Below are 22,678 nucleotides of genomic sequence, written 5' to 3' on the forward strand. Positions count from 1 at the left end.
CAAGGATGTGTATTTCTTAATTAATTCCTCTGAGCCCAGTCAATGATATAAGAAATAATCTTAGTTACATGCTGTCTAAGTTTTTCACACTGTAATTTCATAGCTACAGAATCCAAAAACTTTCTGGATTAGTTATTAGGAATGAATTACGTGACATTAAACTCCCACAAAACAAACAGAACAAAATAGAATTCACTATTAGTATTATTTTGTGCAAAATAAGATTTTTAAAAACCATAGTGCATCAATATAAATAACCCATTTGTCTGTTATTTGGAATCATTCTCACAAATAGGCTGTAGACATGATCCATAGCAGATGCACAAATATTCATGAACGTCTTTAGTCATCATCCAATGTGAAACTATCCAAATAACTGAAGCCTAAAAATAACTAAATAAAAACACAAAGTTCCGTTTTTGGTCTCCACAGCAATGTCCAGATTATATAACCCATTACATAAATACACTATAGACTATACACAGCCTTTCATGGATGACAAATATCACAAAAGGATTATTCTAATCCTAAGACAAAAAAACAAACCAACTACGAAAGATTAAGTTAATATTTATTTTCTAGTCATGAGTGTTTTAACAAACAAAAACATTTCCAGAGGTCAAGATTTATTTCAACTGTATAAGAAATTGATACATTAATAAGCAAGATAAAGACAAGTGGTAGACAGTTGATTTATACCTCTTATCTATCAGTTGATTTTGCTAAAACATATTTTATATTCTAAGGGGGGAAAAAAACTTCCACAGCTAAAGAACATAATAAATGAAGTGTCTTTAGTTTTTGCCAATATCAGTATCTGAATTTTCTGATGAATGATCATATGACTTTCTTGAATGATTCTTGCCATCATCCAAGCGAGGAGGACTCTGCGAATGTGATTTGGAATGTGTACTTCGTGGAGAAATGCCATCATCAAGATTGTGTGAAGGACTACGTGAACGTGATTTGGAATGTGAACTTTGTGGAGACATGCTCCGCTGGCTTCTTTCTCTTGATGGAGATCCATCCCTTGGCGTACGAGATCGGGAGCGAGATCTAGGTGTATGTGACCTGGACCTACTATTTGAACGAGTCTTCCGACGAGCATAAACAGGGCTCCTATCTCTTGAATATGGTGATCTACTGCGAGATCTTTTGCGGCTGCTTCTGTATCGATCATACCTTCCGCCACTATATGAGGAACGAGACCGACGAGAAGACCCTTCCCTTGATCTCATCTGTGATGGAGTTTTCCGGTCACCTTGGGCAAACTCAATCTCCAATTCTCTTCCATAAAGCCGTGTACGATCCAAAGCATATAGAGCATCTTCAGCATCTCTGACATCTTCAAACTGTACATAAGCAAAGCCCCGAGGTCTACGTGTATAATAGTCCAAGGGTATGTAAACATCACTTAACGGACCATATTTACCAAAGAGTCTTCTTAGTTCTTCTGGTCTTGTTCGATCAGGCACATTGCGAATAAAAAGTGATGAATTGGGTGGTCTTGAGTAACGAGACATGGCTTCCTGCAAAATAGTCATAATGAATAATAGTTAATATCATAAATGAGCAAAAAAGAAAAAAAAAAAATAATGAATAATATAACAGCCAAGACTGGACTGAATGCAAATGTAGACACTTTTTTTGTCAGGCTGTGCAAAACTTGAATAAGTAATGGGATTGAAAATGGATTGGTCAGGCGAAGTTCATGTTGATGAACCAACAGCACAATTTTTGGAATGATTGATATCAAGGGACTGCCTCATGTATGCATGTAACAAACAGAAAATCTTGTATAATGGCTTTTGTGAGAAAAAGATTATTGTATATGATGAGTGTCTTTGCTACAGCTGTAACTAAAGTTTTAAGTGTAGGCTGAAGCATGGTTATTGCTTCAGTGAGAAAGCAATGACTTGGGCAGGCAAAATTTTATTGCTAAAGGATGCATAAAATGCAATGGATGTTAAAGATGTTATTAAAAAATTCAGGAAGTGCAAAATTACCTATTTACAATGTTAAACAGCAAAATGGCTTTTACAAATAAAGGAAGGAAACATCTTTATCATCCAATCATTTGACTTGAGGAATGATACCCATTAAGGTTTGGCAAACTTGCTTGAAAAATTGGTTTATGACCTCATTTCCTTTTTCGATTATGTTTTAAGTTTAGTGGCATTGTGGCCAAAACTGGCTTCTTAGAAACCTAGTTAATGTCCTGAAAACTTATCTGCAAAGTCTGCCAAGTATGTGTTATAGAATGAAGATACAAAAAAAAAAAAAAAAATAGACATTTTTGATGTTATGGACTCTTGCTTTAGTATCTTGACATTCAGGATATATGTGCCACTGGGTGGATCACTGATACAAGAAAAAGAAGCTGACTTTGTAAAGGAACCAGAAATCAATGATTTTACAGGATCGAATAGTTATTGATAAAACGATAATATTCCCTCATGACACCTCCAAGGAGTCCAAAGACTCATTGGAGGTGTCATGAAATAATAAATGATTTTGTTAATTCAGCTGAGGTAACTAAAAAAAATATGCTTCGGGATACATTTATGTAGTTTAGTAAATCATGAAAGGAAAAAAAAAAAAAAAAAAAAAAAAAAAAAAAAAAAAAAAAAATCTCAACTATACAGTACATTGCTTTGCTTAAAGTGGGCTTTACATTCAAAAATTAAACCAAGATCATTCATGATAGCAATGAAAAATAGTGATATTTCTAATGTTTTAGAAATTTTAAGCTTTTTTAGCTGCTGATGTCAATTTTACAATGTCTCATGACGCAAAAATTGCATTCTTCAACTATGGATAATGTGGCCCAGCAAGCTCCTCAAATTTATCAGCATAAAAATGTATTCAAAACTCTGCTGAACTCCCTAATGTATGACAAAGTGAATGTATGATGAAATTATATGTGGTGATAAACATTCCGTTCATTTGAAAAACCTATGCATTCTTGAATCTAAATTAACAAGCACCTCATGGGAAAATTTGGAACAAATACATGACTTTTATTCTGTATCTATTCGAACATGCTCTATGAAAATTACTTTACTGGTCATGCCAAAATCATAAAATCAAATTTGTGTTTTTCTCATATATAATTTCTGGAGGTTCTAAAGTGGATTTGTGCCTAAAAAAATCATTCTGATTCAATATTTTGTAAGGAATTAAAATTAAAACATTTTTACATCGATAAGATAACTCTCAATGTCTAATTTGTAAATTTATAAGCTCAATTTATTCAAAGTGAAAATGCAAGTTTAAATCTCTCATTAATTCATACCAAAATGGTCTTTTCCAAGTTCATTAGTATACATAATAACTTATTAGTCAAGTCATAAAACAAATCATTGGCAATAACATGTTAAGATGAAATGATCGCAAATAGGTCCGATATATATATATATGACTACTACTATTAACTCCGGGTTGAGATATGTTCGTTTTTAATATTAACTGACTTAAAACCCGAGAATTATAACAAAATGAGATTTATTTGAAAACGCAACATGTTTCGTCGAGATTGACTTCATCAGGCGTTAAGAACATAGAAAGATATTAAAAGACACTGAAAATAACATTGAGACACTCTGAAGCTATATAATTATAAAGTTATAATATTCGACTGTGAATTACAGTTATTATGAACTTGAGCTATAGTCCGTGTTAAAGTTCTATTGTTGTACACTTGTGCGTGTGTGGAACCACACGATCTCCAGTATCTGATAGTAGAGCTGAAAGAGTCAGGCAAATTATAGCTGAGATTATTGTTCATATGAAGCGGGTCCAAGGTGATTTCTTTTGACTCCACAATGCGGCGTTCCACCTCATCATGACAAATGTGTAAGTTTGAAATTAGACATCAATAAACTGGACATCAACTTCAAACCTACACATTTGCCATGATGAAGTGGAACGCCGCATTGTGGAGTCAAAAGAAATCACCTTAGACCCGCTTCATATGAACAATAATCTCAGCTATAATTTTCCTGACTCTTTCAGCTCTACTATCAGATACTGGAGATCGTGTGGTTCCACACACGCACAAGTGTACAACAATAGAACTTTAACACGGACTATAGCTCAAGTTCATAATAACTGTAATTCACAGTCGAATATTATAACTTTATAATTATATAGCTTCAGAGTGTCTCAATGTTATTTTCAGTGTCTTTTAATATCTTTCTATGTTCTTAACGCCTGATGAAGTCAATCTCGACGAAACATGTTGCGTTTTCAAATAAATCTCATTTTGTTATAATTCTCGGGTTTTAAGTCAGTTAATATTAAAAATGAATATATATATATATATATATTAATAAAAGGAAGGAAGCAAGCAGCATTTTAGTCCCAACTTTCTTGGAAACCACTGAGTTCTCCTGTTTGTCATCACCAGAGGTACCTACTCTAGCCATAAATGCTGTTACAACAGCACAAACCTTTAATCTTCCAATAAATTACTTGCAGCTTTTAGCATATACAAACCACATGTATAATGTGCATATTGCAGCACTCAATGGTCGAAACATCCCCCTTTTGCCTTCATGCAAACCTAAGGTCAATCTGTGAGGTCACATATCGATGGCAGCAAGCACAACATCCAACGCTGCCACTGCTCGTACCAAATCCACCTTCAGGCTGGCGATGCTGGAGTATTGTTTTGTGCAAGCTACTCTCTCAAGATCTGTCCACAATTTGCAAATTCACATCCAAGGGATTTAGATTGGGACTTCCAGACAGTCAATCAGATGGTGATATGTGGTCGGGCACATTTGCCTCCAACAAGCGTTGTGTGGTCCTGCTAGACGGTCCACTGCCTACAGTAAAACAAGGTGTTCAGCGGCTGTACCACAGGTTTCAGCAGTGTCTTGATACACTTTGGCAGAGGTTTGGATCCATTTCATGCAGAAAAGCAACTTGGATACCTCCAATACATCATCCCCCATCAAACCATCACTGATGCAGGATGATGACATCTCAGAATCCTGAGTGCTATGGCATGCACTGTGCGACCATCTGGGGAATATACCCAATCACCATAGCAGTTCGACTCTTCAATGGTGAAAATCTCATTTGTGAAAAGGATATCTCTATGCCTGTTATTTGCATACTTCCAAAAGTGCCTCATTTACAGATTATCAGTTAGTATATGGCATTCTCTGTGAAATGTTCATCTCATGACATCGCACTCTGCATTCTCACAAGATTATGGCAGAGGCATGCTTTTACAGCCTTCATAAGCTATTGCATCCTAATACAGCATAGTCTATGTGTTCTTTGGCAGCTGGATATATCTTCTGCATCATTATAATGGTTATGTCTGATGTGTAAACATCCTACACTTCAAGTGTTTTTAGCGGGTTGAACAGGTCACTACATTGCAATCATGTGAAATACTAATACAGCTACACATTTCTCATAATCTCCACACTGCATGTTAACCTGCACAACTAGTCAAACATGAGAATCTTGGCTGCACACAGAGTCACTGACAGAACCAGGCTCGCACAATTCTGTGCTGCTCACAGATTTGTGCGAGTGCGGCTGTGTGGAAGTTGTAACAGTATTTATGGTAAGACAACATATTAAATTTCATTACTTTTAACACTTTTCTTCCTCCGATTTTAGTTTATTTTTAATCAGTATTGTTTTAAAAAACTGACAAAAATACAGCAAACTCCTATTAACTTGTGGATATTACACACATATATATTAAACTTCATTGCTTTATCCTATACAGTTTTTTCTCTTTCATTTTTTTTAAATTTTTTAATATTAATTTTTAAAAACCTTTTAAAAGCAGCTGAAATTCTAAACTAAAACTGTAATGTGTATGTCCTAAGTTTTAAATTTTCTTTTAGATAATAGCTACAAAAAGTGATATTTTCTCAAGGTAAGTTAACGATTATTTTCATCTTTAACTTACAAAGACAAGCTACCTCAGCCTCCTGAGAAGCTTTCATATATCTGCTTAAGATGTCATTTAACACCTGAAATTCATATATTTCATATATGAAATTTCTGTTTCATATATTTCCATGTTTAGGATGCCATGCCAAAAATCTTTCACTGTCAATCATACTTGCCAGCTTGACTAGCAAAGTATTTTCCAACCAGTGGGTTATGAATTGAAATCCTACTGTGGTATGTAGTTATGAATGACTTCAGATGATTGAATTTCAATGTCTCTTGAGATACCAACAACTCTGCTTTCTGAAAGTCAACAGTTTGAAAGTACTTTTTGGTCTTTGGAGGTTTCCAGAATGTTAATCCCACAGTAACATACATGTTTACTACCTACTGAGGATATGACCAATATTGAAAAAGTGAATTTAAAAATGCTCGATTCTGTCAAGAATTGAGATATTTTGAATTATGGTCAGAGGCTATGAAGCCAGTGTATTGAGGTCAGTAACTTGTATGCTATATTCTGGCCAAGTTCCCTATTTTGCAGGATGGGAAAACCATGTCACCTCTGCATGAGACCTTCAGCTGTAAAGCTATTATAAGGATTCTTCACATGCTAGACAGAATTTGCAACCAAGTCTTTCCAATCAAAGGCATCATCAATACTGACTTAGTTATATAGAGGAACTTTCTATTCAGGATTAAATGAAGCTCCTCACTCCTTCACATATATTTTTCCCCCAAGGCTTTTCCCCTTACCTGTTCAATAAAAGACTTGTCATTACCTTTCCATTTAGTCCCTGCAACATATCCTTTAATGTGGACAAGTTAACATTTTCTAAGATACTTCCTGAAACTCAAGTAGAACATAATTTTGAAGTAAAAAATAACCACCCCCTGTTGTTTTCGCCAGGGAACCAGAGCAAACAACGAAAAGTCAGCTACTGGAACAAACCCTAAAACACACCCCAACTGAATATCACCAGAGTTGAAGATCAGTACTACCAACATAACAAGCCTGAATGGCAAACAAATGGAGCTAGCTGAGGAATTAGATAAGTACCAGAACAATATAATAGGGAGTGACTGAAACAAAAACTGGTGAGACCTTTCTGAGCAATAAATACAAAATATTATATTCAGGCAATGACAATCAAGGAAAAGAAGAGGTAGCCATAGTATTCAACACTTAATACGAGGCTAATCTTCTTGAATGGCAAGCAGTCTCAAGTAGAGTGATGTGGGCAAATATCAGAATGGGGAATTGGACAATGAGACTTATTTGTACCTATGGTCCCATAGAAGGCTCTACTAAGGTAGAAGTAGAAGAATTTTTCGAGGCTCTAGAGAAAGCTACTGACACAATGAAAAAGGAAAAGTTGGTCCTTGATGGGGATCTAAATAGCAGAGTAGGAAGTGATGTGAGACATACAAAAATGTTTTGGGAAAATTTCGAGAAAAGAGCAAAGCTAATAATAATGGCAAATATCTGTTGGATTTCTGCTCAGGACATGGACTGGTTATTACTAACACCATGTTCCAACATAAAAATGTGCACAAAGAGGCAAGGAATAAGAAAAGTCTCATTCACTATGTTACTGTTGATAGTGATGTTTTCTCCCTGGTGCAGGACACCAGAGTGTACAGAGGATTTGAAATTGGGAGTGATCACTATTTAGTCTTAAGCAGGATAAAATTGAATTTCATATTGAAAAGATGAACATGTAAGAAAGTTTTAAAACGAAAAAAAGTTGAGCAGCGCTCAGATGTGAACTGTAGACTAAAATACACAGACTATTGAAGAAAAGAAAAGAGTTTGAGAACAGGAACCAAACCTTGAAGAAAACCCTGATTGATTCAGCCAGAGAGGCATGTGGTGAGGTTGTCTTCAAGGATAGAAAAATCAGAACTCCATGGTGGACACAAGAAGTAAAAGAAGAAAGCATATCAAAAGTTCCTGTCAAATAAGTCAGCCTGTGCTCTTAGAGAATACAGAGACAAATGTAAGAAAGCTAAACACTGTATAAAACTATCTAAACAAAAGTCATCGGAGGACTTTGGCAAGAACATAGAAAATAAATATCAAGATGGCAAGATATTCTGGAGGTTGTTGAAGAAGCTCAGAATTGGAGGAAAGAGTGCTGTAAAAGAAATTAGAGATGATAAAGGTGACATGAAAACAGAAGAAAAAGATATCCTTGAAGTATGGAGTAATTACTTCGAAAAATTGTTAAAATTAAACAAGCAGTGACAGCACAGTGGTAAAAAACACTCAACAAGCATACATACAGTCAGGAATACATATCCATACTTGAAATAGAAAAAGCCACCAAAGGCTTGAAATGTGGAAAGGCAGCAGGAGTAGATGATATTTGACCAGAAATGCTCAAGTAATGGAGGTATAAAAGTCATAAAGTGACTGCACTACATAGTTCAGAAGGCCTGGACAGAGGGACGAATTCCCGATGATTGGAGTAGAGCTCTCATAGTATCCATATATAAAAAGGAAAATAAAACTGAATGTGAGAATTACAGAGGTATTTCCCTACTGAGTAATCCTGGTAAGATTTATGCTAGTATACTTGAGAAACGGTTGAGAAGAATTGTGGAAGAAAAGCTTGGTGAAGAACAAGCTGGATTCAGGCCAATAGAGACTATCAGGATCAGATCTTCACTTTACGACAAATAGTTGAGAAAGCATGGGAATATAAAAGATCTGTGTTTAAGTTTTGTCGATTTGGAAAAGGCATATGAAAGGGTACCGAGAGAGAAGCTATTCAATATGCTACAGTTATATTGTGTCAATGGGACATTTATATCAAGCAATACTTAGTCTTTATTTGAGTTGTAAATCAGCAGTTAGGATTGAAAGAAGTACAGGAAGATGGTTTAATGTTAAATCTGGCATGAGACAAGGATGTACATTATCCCCTCTTTCATTCATTATCTATATGGATCATGTTATGAAGGAAAGTGGTATTAAACCTGATATCAAAATTGGAGATGTTAATGTCAGCTCTTTGCTTAATGCAGATGTTATACCTCTAAATAAATCTGCTTCAAGTCTGCAAGATTCCTTGATTAAATTGAATAACTGTTGTAATAGATATGGTATGAAGGTCAGCAATAAATAAAGACAATGAAAATAGGCAGAATCGTTGAAAATGTCAACAGATATGAGAGTCCTGAGAAAGATTAGAGGCGTAAACAGATGGCATCAATGGCAATATCATATTAAAAACAAGGATATTAGGAAAGAACTTGACATTGTCATCATCCAGGAATGTGTTAGCAGAGCTAATCTCAGGTGGTATGGTCACTTAAACAGAATGGACGATGAAAGCTTAGCAAAACAACCCAGAGGAAGACCAAGATATAGATGGATTGATATGGTACAAAGTGCCTTAGACAATAGAAATATAAGATCTTATAATGTTGGAGTCTTGACAAGTAACAGATAGGGAGTTAGTAATGATGTAAATTTTTCATGTACTACTATCATATCCTGTACACCCCTTGAGGGTACATGGCAGGAATTTGATGATGATGGAATGAATAATTCCTTCAGTAGTCCTCAACTGTTAATAATGTAAACTATGGTTTGCTGTATATGTTGCATGAAAATGTGATAAGAAATTAAAATTGTTTTTTATCCTATACTCAAATATAAGTGCAAACATTTGCAGATATTCAAGATATATCTTAGGAAATCATTGTAAAGAGAGAAAATTAACTCGTCTTTTCAGCAATGCAGTTATGTGATTTAATAATTCATACCTTAATCATGGCAACCACTTTAGTAAATAACTTCATGGCTACTTAATATGGAAGTAGGTAATTCACATTAAAATGCACTGGTATTATCATGATGTATAGCACATTTCATTTGATGGGAAGTTATCTGCCTATATATATATATATATATATATATATAAAATCAGCTGTATGCATACTTTTGTAAGCAATTTGATGTGAAATCTGCTCAAGTAGCCTAATCATGAAGTTCACTTAATAACTTCTGTTTGCTAACTCAAGTATGCAATAAAAACAAGAATTATTTCTAATCACGTATAACTTTATAACTATGCAAAAAGCTTGCTACAGAATGCCTTCAGTGATGATCTGGACATGAACCTAGTGGTGAACACATTTTTGCAGTGAAATATCACAACATGCACCATTTTACAACTGTGCACAAAAACTTCAGATGATGAAATACTTCTGCTCAGTAAGAATTTAAGAGATGCAACTTCAAGTTTCCTCATCCCCTTAATAATTTTGCTATATATATGGAAAGAGAAGAACAAAATTTAGTTTAGAGAGAAGCTTTCCAGAAAATATTGGGTCAGACATTTTAATTATCATACTCTATTAAGAACCTGTGTAGCTCAGTGGATGTGGCGGTTGTAAACCATGACGCCTGACCGCATGAAGGAAGACTTTGTTTCAAATCTAGTCGTCAACTAGAGGAAATTTTTCTAGGCCTTTTTTCGACTGGTTCCCGAGTTAGTCGACCTCTGGCATGGGCAAGTGGGTTTTTTTCTCCCGGAAACTCAAGAAAATCGACCTTGGAACCCACATTATTTCAGACATTAAATATATTGTGTTAGGGCAGGAGACCACGAGATGCAGCACTTGTTGAGCCGTCTCTCTTCACTGCGTGACGCTTAATTAGTGATAGCCTTGGGCCAGCTATCTCTTATTGGCTGCCAGTGGAGATTGAACTGCCCACTCAGTCTTCAAAAATTAGATAGGGCTAAATGGCCTCGCCTACTCCCTATACGGGAATAAAAAGGCATTAGATGATTTTTTATTATTATTATTAATACAACTGACCAAATGAATTGTGTCAAGACTGCTTCATATTGAAATGAAAAACGAAGTCTCCAAATTCCTTTAGTCGAGAGAAAGGAGGGGAAAAAGCAGGAAGAATTATCAACAGTAGAACTGAATATTACAACTGATGCATGTTGTAATCAATTCCCATATATAAACAATTGACCTTTTTTGAGTTGAATCACACTTGGCCTATCCTAGCAAACACCACATTCATAACCTCCCAATCCTCCAAAAAAAATTATGTATTAATGTTATAAACACTACTTCTCTTGTTCAAATTCATAACACTACATATCTGGCCAACCTTAGAAGTTTTCAAATGTCAGGTGGCGCACTCAAAATCACACTAAGAAGCTTGACTGTATCCAGACGAGGACAGCAATCAGTTTAATAGTTAACACTCTCTCACCGATTCCCTCTGATCACTTTTCATATACTGTTTCTGCATTGTGTTTTTTCATATCTATACATACAGCTCTCAAAATATACTAAACTGCTCTTCTTTCTCCCAATTCTGTTCTTTGGAACAGTTTTCCTTGACTACTTACCCAGAACTGTTGTGTTATAGGTTTTGTGAATTATCATGTGTAGGTTCAATAAATAAAAATAAAAACCCAGGGTAGGAAGAATGGTGTGAAGTACCATTGGCAAACCAAAGGTGGGGGCAAGCAGTCAATGAGAGAAGGTCATTTGTATATAGCAGTGTTTCTCAAAGTGTGGTATGCGAAAGGTCTTCAGGGTGTATTGTGGCAATTTTCAGCTATGCATCATTAATGCATGGAATCATTATTAAAAAAAAAAAAGAATTATTTTAAACATATATATTTCTCAATAAATTATATATTATGTATGATTCTCCTACTCAAATTGCGAGTTACTATCAGTTACTATTTACCACAGATAGTAACTCACTCTCTGTGGTAAACAACACGCCCTCCCCAACAGCATCATTATACTGAAGATGCAAGAAAAACAAGTAGTTTTACTGTATCACTGAATAAGGTACAGAGACATTTGCAGTCTGTGTAATATATTTCTCAACAAATAGTGCAATTAGAGACAACTGGGATAAAACGGCACTAGCTAATGAATTGCATCTTCCCTCCAACAGAAACTGCTGTATAGACTCAAGCAAACCACATGTTGCCGGTGCACCATATGGTTTTGCTTGACACCACCTCCTTCGTGAATGTGTTAAAACTAAGAAATATATAAGTGAATGTGTTTCAGATATTATGGAATTTGGTTGAAGAGAATTAGCATTTCAACTCACCGATTGTCTTGTCTTTGGTTAGCGCGATCTTTTGTTAATACTGCACCAATCATATGCACTTCTTCATAGCTGTTCTCTCTTTCTACTGGCCTACCACTGCTGTCTGTTTTTATTATACTTCTCATTAGTCATATGTGAAGGAATGTTCATTACGTATCTCAAGTCTTGTAAATTACTGGTAATTTTTGATTGAAATAATGGGAAAGAAGATGAATTTATTTTGGTTGATGACTTTGATGATGCACACAAGGAAACTGTCCTTGATGCCAAAATTGCGATAGTGAATAGGAGCTTCTTGGTAAGTCACACCATTTTCAGTTTTTTTCTGAAAACTTTAGTTTCCAAAAATCCCCACATATATCTCGCACCATGATTTTTTAGCTTTAATTTTGGGAAAAAAGTGCGAGTTATATTCGAGTAAATACAGTAATTTTTTTAGCTCTCAAATTCTTAAGTATGGATCATTGGTTAAAGACTGAATATATAAAACACACAAATGAGAGCAATATAGCAGATACAAGTAGCTATAAGCAACAAGAAAATGTTGATATTGTATCTGGATCAAATGAAATTGATAAGGGTGTAATGCCTGACATCTCTAGAGAACCAACTAGGAAGAAGATGAAAAATCTTCGTAAGTATGATATGAATTACTTGAAATGTGGATTTTCATGGATGGGAAATGAAGAGGAACTTATTCCAAATTTTGTTCTATTAAAAAATCATATATTTTTGTTTACATGAACATATAAATTCAAATAAAATAGACATTTACAATGAAATATGCTTTATTTATTTATTTATTATTTTGATAAGAGGGTACTTGGTAATAATGAAAATTTAAGAAGGGGTACGCAGTTATCTGAAGTTTGAGAAACACTGGTATATAGGAAAAACAGCTGTGAAAGATTATTTTAAAGCAATTTGCTTAACTGATGAGCCTTCACTCATGTGGACTCCAATCCATGTTTTCTCATAAAAAAATGTTTTCTTCATTATAATTTTAGGTACTTTCACAGGCACCTCCAGTGAATTGGCCACCACTACCACTCAAATTTTTCCTTTAATCGTGTAAGAACACAAAGTGGCTGCTGATCAATAGCCACATTCAGTTCAGCTTATCAAATCAACTTTTCTTTGCTTCTTTATTTTTTTTTTATTCCATTTATTCTATGGAACAGCCTTCAACATACCGAAAAGCTGGGGATTGTATTCATTGGAGAAGTCATTGGTTATATTCTTAATTCAGTTTTCCAAGCAGCATTGCTGTAATGTTACAAGTTTTGTGACTTCACATAATGGGCCTAAAAGGGAAGTTGCATTACTCTTGAACTAGCCAAAGAAAAATGCATGACTTGTGGTATCTAAGTGGTTTTAAGCCTGGGAATCAAAAATGGAAAAGGGCTTATGTTTTAGTCACTCAATCTGAGTTTTGACCAAAGTTCAGTAGAATCTGGTCAGTACATTGCTACCTTCCTGTAACTACATCTTCATACTGTGACATTCACAATCTTCAGAGAAAAGGCCAAGCTATTCCTCCACTTACTGGAGGCGTAACGCAACCAAAAGATGTTTACTCCACAGCAAAAACTAAATTTATTTTTTTCTGCAGTTCTTCTGGCATGCAGTATGAGTGATAACACAAAATCAAGATGTAAAATAAATAAGTTTTACTACTATATATTTAGAACAACAAATATTTGAAAATGATTCTTTCAGTGCATTAAGCATGTTCTGTGTTTTTTTTTCTTTTTTTTTTTTTTTTTTTAATGCAACAGAACAAGCTTAATGCAGCCAGTCAATGAAAAGCAGTAGAATGATATCACTATTAGGATTCTTTTAGCATGCAGCTGGGAAGTACCATATATTTGGCACACTTCCACAATTTAGACATAGTCCATTGTTCTGATTTAATATAAGATGAAGTAATCCTTACTTTCTTTAGAAAGATGTTGAAATTTAAAACTGCTTCTATGTGATTCAAGTCCTATGACTAATTTTCAGTCCATGTTCTGCACAAGGGCAGACTTATTAAACTTCATAAACCTATTTCAGTATTATGTCAAGAAATTCTAATCACTGTAGACTATCCAAATCTATCCTTAATACAAAGGAATGGTACTTGGTTTACACAATATGAGATAATGGTGGTTAATCTTTCTGGATAACTGCTAATTTGTTTAAGCTTAAAGAGCACAATGAAAGCTAACTCAAAAGGTAGGGCAGCACCAAAATATTTATATCAAGTATTTTTATCTTAATCATTTGCTACCTGGTGAATTTTCATGTTAAGTAAATTGCAGAAAAGAAAGCATCCACATCTTGCATAATTCTGAAAGTTTGCTAATCTGGCACCACACATTTACAGTTCACTATGCACTAACCGTTCTTTCTCCTCTATAAACTAACTGTTAAGAGGATCAGCATCTTTATACACATTCATCACTTATCCCAAACACTCATTGCTAGAAATTTTTTAGAGACAAAAACTGTTAGTAGGGTACTTTCACAATGTCAATAAAACTTGTTTTTCAGATGCTAAAACAGGAGACAGTTGTAATTTATGATACTCTGTTGTTAGTTTGTATCTATTAAAATAAATCATACAATCAAATAATGCACATAACTGTGCATTATTTGCATGCTATCCTTTTTCTGAGAAAACTTTTAGAAAAAGTTTTCTCAGAAAAAGGAGGGGAGAAGGATATTGTTCAAATCAAAAATCACTGCACTGAGCACAAATGTGTTAGGCATATCCAAAAATAGCTTAGAGATAGCAAAGAATCTTTTTTCCCCCCCAAAAAAAAAGTATACTGAGTTAATATTAATAAAGTCAATAATTTCAATTTAACCAGTTTTCAAGACTAAAACCCTTTAATGGTCAGCAGACCTAGTAATGCCCAATACATACTGTAGCTACCTACTAAACTGCAATATCGTTTAATTATGATTTTTTTTTTAACCATGACGCCTTGAATCGGATGAATTTCTGCTTCTCACAAAATTCTCAAATACACCTAACACTGTTGACAGGAATTCAAATTACATTTCAGTTTATAACAACATAAATAAGATAGCCTTAAGAAAAATTATATTAAATACTTAAGCAATTTAATGTTAAATTCTGTATTATGCGACCTTTAAATGTGCATGCTAATCAGTTTTTTTTGGCGTGATTTTGCACAATCATACTTCTTGCTTTCCCCTCCTCCCCCCATAAAAAAATTAAGGTTGGTAAATTCTAGATGAGGACATTAATTTCTGCCTCAAAAACTAAAAGCACTAATTTCATTCAACACTGAATATTTTAATGATAATCTAGCACCATCAATTTATTCTGCATTTCTATGTATTTAGATAATTCCAATAACCTGATTTTATAAGAATGCACAATGAGTACATACTGTCATGCACATTCTACATATCTGAATTCTCCAGGGTCGATTTTAGGTAACTTATTTGCTAAGACTTAAATAAATTTCTTCCATTTTGACATGAATATGAAGTAATTATTTTTTATATTTAGTTTCTTTTTAATAAAATATACTATATTACTAGTTTCCCTGCTTACAAAAGGATGTTGATTCTGAGCTATGCAGTCTTTTTTTAGCAATGCATAATTCTTTAAATACTGATTTTTATCACCGCTGAAGATTTAGACAAAATGAAGTCAATTAGAAGCTCCCATTTCCTTGAAATATTGCTTCTTAAACCAGAAAAACATCCAATGCCTCAGTCAAGAACAGTATGTTTCAATAAATTTCTTAAGCCACAGTGAAAACCATTTGGACTCACTTCCCACTTCCTAGCAGTATTTGTGTAAGTAAGCAACAAATCACAGTCTGTCTGCCCTTCACTGGTATATATAACATAACATTGATTTTTTTTTCATAAAATTTTGTGATGCCTTGCAAATGCCAACTGAAACTGATCCAAAGTACTACTATTCAAAATTGTATTACCTTAAAATAGCTAGTATGGTCTTCTTGTAAATAAAAACAATCTTGAATTCTGTTGGCATTTTTATAGATTAAATAAACAGCATCAATAGGTTACCAGGCACTGCACTTGATGCCTCCTTTTCAAAGCAAGTTTATATTTCTTTTCTTTGATAATCATGAAATGTCTACTTTCTGGATCTTTAAAGACTAGTGTCCATATCTTGAGAAATATTCCTTCAGTCATCTGTATACTGTATGAAATAATCTTTGAACACATGTGAGCTTGTACATGCTAAGTTTCGATATTCTTATAAAAGGAAAACACCAAATGTGCTTACATACTTAAATGGTTTAATCTCACAAGAAGTATTTATAATTTATGGGCCATTCTATATGGCATGCAAGACTTAAACAATTCGTATGTCTTCAAAACATATTTGGTGATTTCAACTGCTAAGAATATTTATTCCCCTCGTCTAATTCGATATTAAAAACGAACAAACCTACATACTATTTATACAAATAGAAGATGGACAAAAATCATAGCATGCCTGCTTTCTTTGTCTTTGCCTTGCTTTTCAAAGTACTGTTACTCAATGTCTTTATTGCTTGAATTTTGAACTTGACAAGGATGTTTTTGTGATTCCTGAGATCTTGGACTTCTTTGAGAGCAACCTCCTCCTTTCTTGTTACTTTAGACATCGAGATAAGCTCTGATGAAGTCATTGTACAGCTCTGTTAGGCCATCCATAGTATGTCTATTTTAGCAAGGGAATTAGAATATTTATTAGTTTGCAAATTGATTTTACAGAATTATAAATATCACTGTAGGATATTTTAAAATGCATAAGTAATAATTATTATTATAAGCTGATAAATTACCAACATTAACATGTGAAGTGGAAAACACATTGAAATATGTTGCCATATAATCACATTAAAGGGAAAAGAATTGCACTCAATGTCTAAAATGGTGAGTGCAATTAATCACCATGCATATTAAATCAATGCACACATGATTTGTTTGTTTAAAAATGAAGCAATATTTCAGATGACTGGGGATATGTTTAGGTCTTAATTTCATTCTTGTCTTAAGGTTATTAGTGTTTCAAATTGAACTCTGATAAGTATGACATTATAAGGAAAGACTGTCTTATAAAGATGGAGGATGACTATTATCAAGAACATGCACAATTTACAGTACAGTGAAAGATCGATGCAAATATAAGAAAACTATATTTCAAGCAGTTTCCCCCTCTTAAAAACTTCGTTCACAGAAATCTGGACAATGAAGGCCTTGCCTAATTGGTACCTAATGAGTTACACATGCTTTCAGGGTAAAATGAATAGCCTAAGCATCCCTATATTTGAGTTAAGGACTTATAGTTTGCATTATTACTTATTACACACTGTATGAAATCATCTTCCATATTAAATACTATGTAATAATAAAAGAAAGAAAAAGCGAAGAGTTAAACTGCAAATTTATCTATTTAACAATAATGTTATTCAACTGACCATCTGAACAAAGAGATTTCAATGTGTTTGAGGGACAGTAATTTATATAATAAGAATTAATTTCCATAAAGCTAGTTTAGTAAAATTAGTGAAGTCAAGATTTCCCATGCCGAAAAACCTGAGAGAAAATCTTCCAAAAGTCACTGTATTTTTATATTTCATGATAGCATAATGGTGAAAATGTTCATATCTAACAAGATTCAAGAATGTAAAGGAAATAAAAATATTATGAGAATAAAGTGAAATCATAAAATGTCAACTAAACAACTCAAGCAAAGAAGATGGATCAAACATAACTTGGTAATATAAAGAGGTGCAAAATGGCGATTCAGACAATGATTAAAGATTTGTTTTTAAATATTTCATATACAGTTATGTTTTGGACAAAATAATTGGCATATTTTATATTTTCTTATGTTTATTATTAACATAATATTAAATAATAAACTTTCATACACAATCATGAAATCTTGAATATCCTTTTATCATAGTTTTATTAGATCACTTTGAATTATGTTTATCCTTTATATTTTGTTATGCAATAAAATGTTTCAAGGATAAACATAACTGACAAATTTTTGGCATGTTATGCATACATCAAGACTGTTAAAACCACATTTACCATCCTGCAATCATAACAATTTTTTGCAATTACAAACTGAACATCAAATATGCAATTAATCTACAATCATGTATATATTATTTCATTTCTTCCTTCATTCCCTTTTCACCCTTGGAGAAAAGGGAATGAAGGAAGAAGGGAATGAGGTGGAAAGGTTCCAGAAACTAAGGTTTTTTTTTTTTCATTCCATTAAATAAGCAATCAGCAGATTGAATAAGACAAGCGATAACAACAAAAAGAATAAGACAAGCAATGTATTAAAAATAGGCATACAAACTGACCTTCATTGCAGTCTGCCATAATCTTAACAAACCTCACTCAGATTCAAAAAGATTAATACTCTTTGCAATAAATGAAAAACCAAACTCATTAAGGCTAGAAATTAAATGCCACATGATCAGTGTCATAAATCAAATGAGCACAACAATAGGAATGAAAGATGTGATATAAAAATTAAGAATATTCTATGGTTGTGTGGAGTAATTTGAAAATTAAATGAGGTAAAAACAATGGAAAAAATTTCAACAGCTGAGTAAGAAAAAGCAACCTGAAAGCTTAAATATACTGGCTGCAAAGGCAGCTATAAGTTATGATCAAAAAATGCTTAGACAATTATGAAATTTTAAATTGACTACACTGCATAATTCAAAAGGTCAAATTCTAAATGACTTTCAAGACATTTTAGCACTATTTTACCAAATGAAAAAGATGGAGTGAATTATCAGCAAAACTGATTATGCATACAGGTAAGGGCATATGCAAAGGAAGTACACGACTAAGACACAAAGAAATCTGATGAAGGAAACTGTTCATGAAACAACGCTTTGAATATAGAAAATGAATATGACTGATCAAAAACTAGAGGTATAAGGTATAATTTTCCTGAGGAAAATTAGAATGAAGAGATGTCACCAATGGCCAAAATCATATTAAAAACAAAAATATCAGAAAAGAACTTCTGATAGTAATTGAGAATGGAGACCGCGCAGTTAGCCTAGTGGCTTTGCACTTCGCAACCATATGCCTGGGGAAGGAGTGTCCCAGGTTCGATTCCCATTGTAGACGTGAGGAATTTGAGAATCTTCCTCAGGCATAGCCAAGTTAGCCGGTCTTGGGCGCAGTCAGTAGGGTTTTTTCTGCCAGTTTATCTGGCGTTTTTCATCCTGCAAACAGGCCCTGTGAACATACGCCTCTACAGCCAAAAATATACCCCCCCCCCTCAGCGGCAGACCAGGCGACAGGTCAGTTGGGAGTAGTACTAAAAAAGAAGTCGCATCTAAAGTAACACGCGGACCCTGCATAGGAAGCGGGAATAATGCGTAGAAGAAGAAGATAGTAATTGAGAATGTAAAGCACAACTAATCTAAGAGAATCCAATCACTTAAATAGAATGGGAGATGAAAATTGGCAATCCAACTGTAAAAGGTGGAAAGTAGACCTGAAGTTGATATGCAAGTCTCTATGCCCGACCAAATCAAATTTTCTGGAAATATCAAGAATTTTTCCAAACCTTTCCACGGTGTGTTCCCAAAATATTGGCTAGACCAACTGTGAATAGAGTAGCAGAATCCATATGGAGTATGCTAATTAACATTGGCCTTCCAGTCAGTAAAGTTAGCTGTTGAAGTTTTAAAGAGAACAGAAATGAGGACTACTACCTTTCATTCCCTTCTTTGGAAAAAGCTATATATACTTGGGTCTCTTTTTATGCGGTAGATACGTTCCACAGAAAACCACATATAAAAAATCGCACAAAAAAGGTCTAACTTACGTTGAAAAATCAGGGATACGTTCCATAATTTTCTAAAACCGCATAACACCGAAGCAATGAATTAAAATAAACCTAAAATCGCATAAAAAAAAGTTATGAAAATTCAGGAAAATAAAAATGCCTAAGTTTGTTTTAAAGCTTTATTCATTTAATTTTATTGAAAAGTAACTTTTTTTTTTTAACATTTTGTCATCAGAATTATCATTGCTATTAGACAATATTCGGCAACGCTTCCGAACTGGTGCAAAATAACTTTCAACACCAGAAAAGATAGCGCATAAGTAAAGTAAAGGCGATGGTTCTTCACAAACAGAATTACCTTCACCCTCCTTCTGTACTGATTTTTTTCTTCTGACAATGTAATCAGTGATTAAACGTTGCGATGATGATTTCACTAATTTTTTATACGGCTCGCGATATCCAGACATACAGTTCTTCAGCTCACGTTGGAATTTAAAGGCTCGTTCAGAATTTGTGACATTAACAAGAAAATGATTTTCCAATGTATTGCACAGTTCAAGACCTTCTCAAATTATATTTGCAGTGAGGGGGGGGGAAGGTTTTTCTTCCGCTTCACTATCGTTTTCTGGATCTTCAACGATATCTAAAGTTAATCAATATCCAATAATATCATCGTCACTTAAGGCATTATCCACAAGATGTTTGCATGGTTGCACTGTTTGCAATACATCCAGGCCAAGCTGCTTTCCAGCAAGCATTTAAAGTTTATGGTCTTATTTCAGTGATAGCAGATGCAACATGATTTAAGCAGTCGAAAATAGAAAATGTTTTCCAAACGCCAGTTACTATTAATGATTCATTTTTTAGTTTATCCAATATAAATTGAAAAGTGTGCTTAACGTAATATTTTTTTAAAAGTAGCAATTATGCCTTGATCTAATGGCTGAATAATGCTTGTTGTATTGGGTGGAAAAAACACTACCTGCACATTTGGATGTTCTAAATGCGGATGACTTGGTGCATTGTCAACAAGTAATAAAATTTTAAAATCGAGAGCTTTTTGCTTTATGTATGTTTCCACCTCTAGTACAAAGCAATTATTGAACCATTCAGTAAATACAGCAGTTGTTACCCAGGACTTTCTATTAGCCATCATGTACCGGCAGCTGTTTTAGATCTTTGCCTTTTAGAGCACGTGGTCTTAGAAATTGATTTACTAGGAGGGGTTTAACATCGATTTCCTGATTGCATTGCTACAAAGTAACAGCATTCCTCGATCTTTGCTTGCTTTAACCCCACTTGCTTTTTTCTCAGACTTTGCGATGCAAGTTCGACTAGGCATTTTCTTCCAAAACAACCCTGTTTCGTCAGTGACTTGATCGGGACAATATCCACCATCTTCAATAATTTTGGCTAACTTCTTAAAAAATTTTGGCTGCTTCTTCATCTGCTGCTGCAACCTCGCTTGTAATCTTCACATTATGAAGTGCATTCCTTTTTAAAAACCTGGTTTACCATCCTTTGCTAGCTGAAAATTCTTTATCAGCCTGGGAAGTGGAAGTAGACGGCTCCAATTGCTTCATCTGTTCATAAAACCGAAGAGCTTTTTCTTTAATTAAATAACCACTTATAGGAATTCCCCTTTGAGTTAATTCTTCAATCCAAATTACGAGTGCTCGTTCCGTGTTTTCTAATGAAGCATTTCTTGAGTAGGATGATAATTTGGCACTTAGTTTTGTGCCAGAAATGACAGATTTTCTTATTGCAACTTCATTCTTTTTAATTGCTCTTATAGTAGATTCGCCTAAATTAAAATGTTTACCAATCACCATAGATCCCTCTCCTTTTGCTAAGCGATCTAAAATTGCAATTTTCATTTCCAAAGAAATTGCTTTTCTTTGGTGCTTTTTTTTTCTCCGCTGGGCCAAATTTAATTAATTATTAATTAATAATAAAAAATCAGCTAAATTAAGAATTAATTATTAATGAATACATTACAAAATAACCAAGGTGTTCCATGAAAATTTCAGGATTTGTGAAGTGTTTCTGTCATAGGAAAAGTTTGGGAAACGCTGGATTACCTTATTATCGGAATGGATTCTCCTTCTGTTGACATGTGCAGAAGTGTCGAAAGGTCTCGTATCTGTGGGCGTGCACCACATAACTTCAAATCTGCATAAAAAGAGACCCGAGTGTATATATATATATATAAAGGCTGGTTTGGTTCATGCTGTAGGTGCTAGACAATTTATAAAAATGAGGGTTTAATTCTAGAACACAGTTGGGAAGTGAGTAAACAAATGGTATATCTTGTGACAAAAGAAATCATGAAGAGTATAATTTGGATAGTTGGGAGACTGAGGTGGCTAGTACTGCCAAGTTGAGTTTCTGTGAGAAATACTAAGTCTGGTTTAAATGCTTGTAAGTGGTGGTGCACATTGTTGACCACCACTTCAAATAAATTCTGAAGCGAATACAGAGGTAACAAATTGTATATTTGTTATGGAATTTTGTTTTTGATGAAGAATTATGATCCAATATTATATTTATTTCTCAAGGCAATTGTGGTTTGGCTAGCCGAAAAACCAGCTCTTAGATGAACCATGGTCATTCACATTAGACAGTGAGAATCATTATCACCTACAAGATAAGATATTCATTAAAAAAAATAGTGACAAACTCAATGCCTGTTGGTTGGAAAGTGGATTAATATCCACTCAGCAAATAAGACATTAAATTCTTTCATTCCCTTAAATAAATCTAATGTCTTCAAGAAACCTTAACAAATTTGGTAAGAAAATGAACAAAGAAAAATGAATTAAAAAAAAAAAAAA

At 34.0% G+C, this 22,678-nt stretch overlaps 1 protein-coding gene across 15 annotated transcripts in view; it reads right to left on the reverse strand.

The window, feature by feature from the left end:
- Window positions 1–554: 554 nt before the first annotated feature.
- Window positions 555–22,678, reverse strand: part of LOC150109073 (uncharacterized) — a 64,541-nt gene continuing 42,417 nt past the window's right edge. For 5 of the 15 annotated variants that reach the window (XM_090405400.1, XM_090405370.1, XM_090405378.1 and 2 more), the window contains 2 exons: window positions 21,926–22,016; window positions 555–1,529 (listed from right to left, as the gene is read on the reverse strand). In XM_090405400.1, coding sequence (XP_090261526.1) covers window positions 795–1,529; window positions 21,926–22,006 — 816 coding nt within the window. In that variant the 5' untranslated portion in view covers window positions 22,007–22,016 and the 3' untranslated portion in view covers window positions 555–794. Of the gene's footprint in view, window positions 1,530–16,523; window positions 16,731–21,925; window positions 22,017–22,678 lie in introns of all 15 variants that reach the window. The other 10 variants (XM_090405462.1, XM_090405471.1, XM_090405447.1 and 7 more) reach the window with 2 other exon arrangements.

This window comes from Typopeltis vanoorti, chromosome 2, assembly GCF_054136105.1.
Source record: "Typopeltis vanoorti isolate ZY-2024b chromosome 2, IOZ_Tvanoo_1.0, whole genome shotgun sequence".
Taxonomy (NCBI): domain Eukaryota; kingdom Metazoa; phylum Arthropoda; class Arachnida; order Uropygi; family Thelyphonidae; genus Typopeltis; species Typopeltis vanoorti.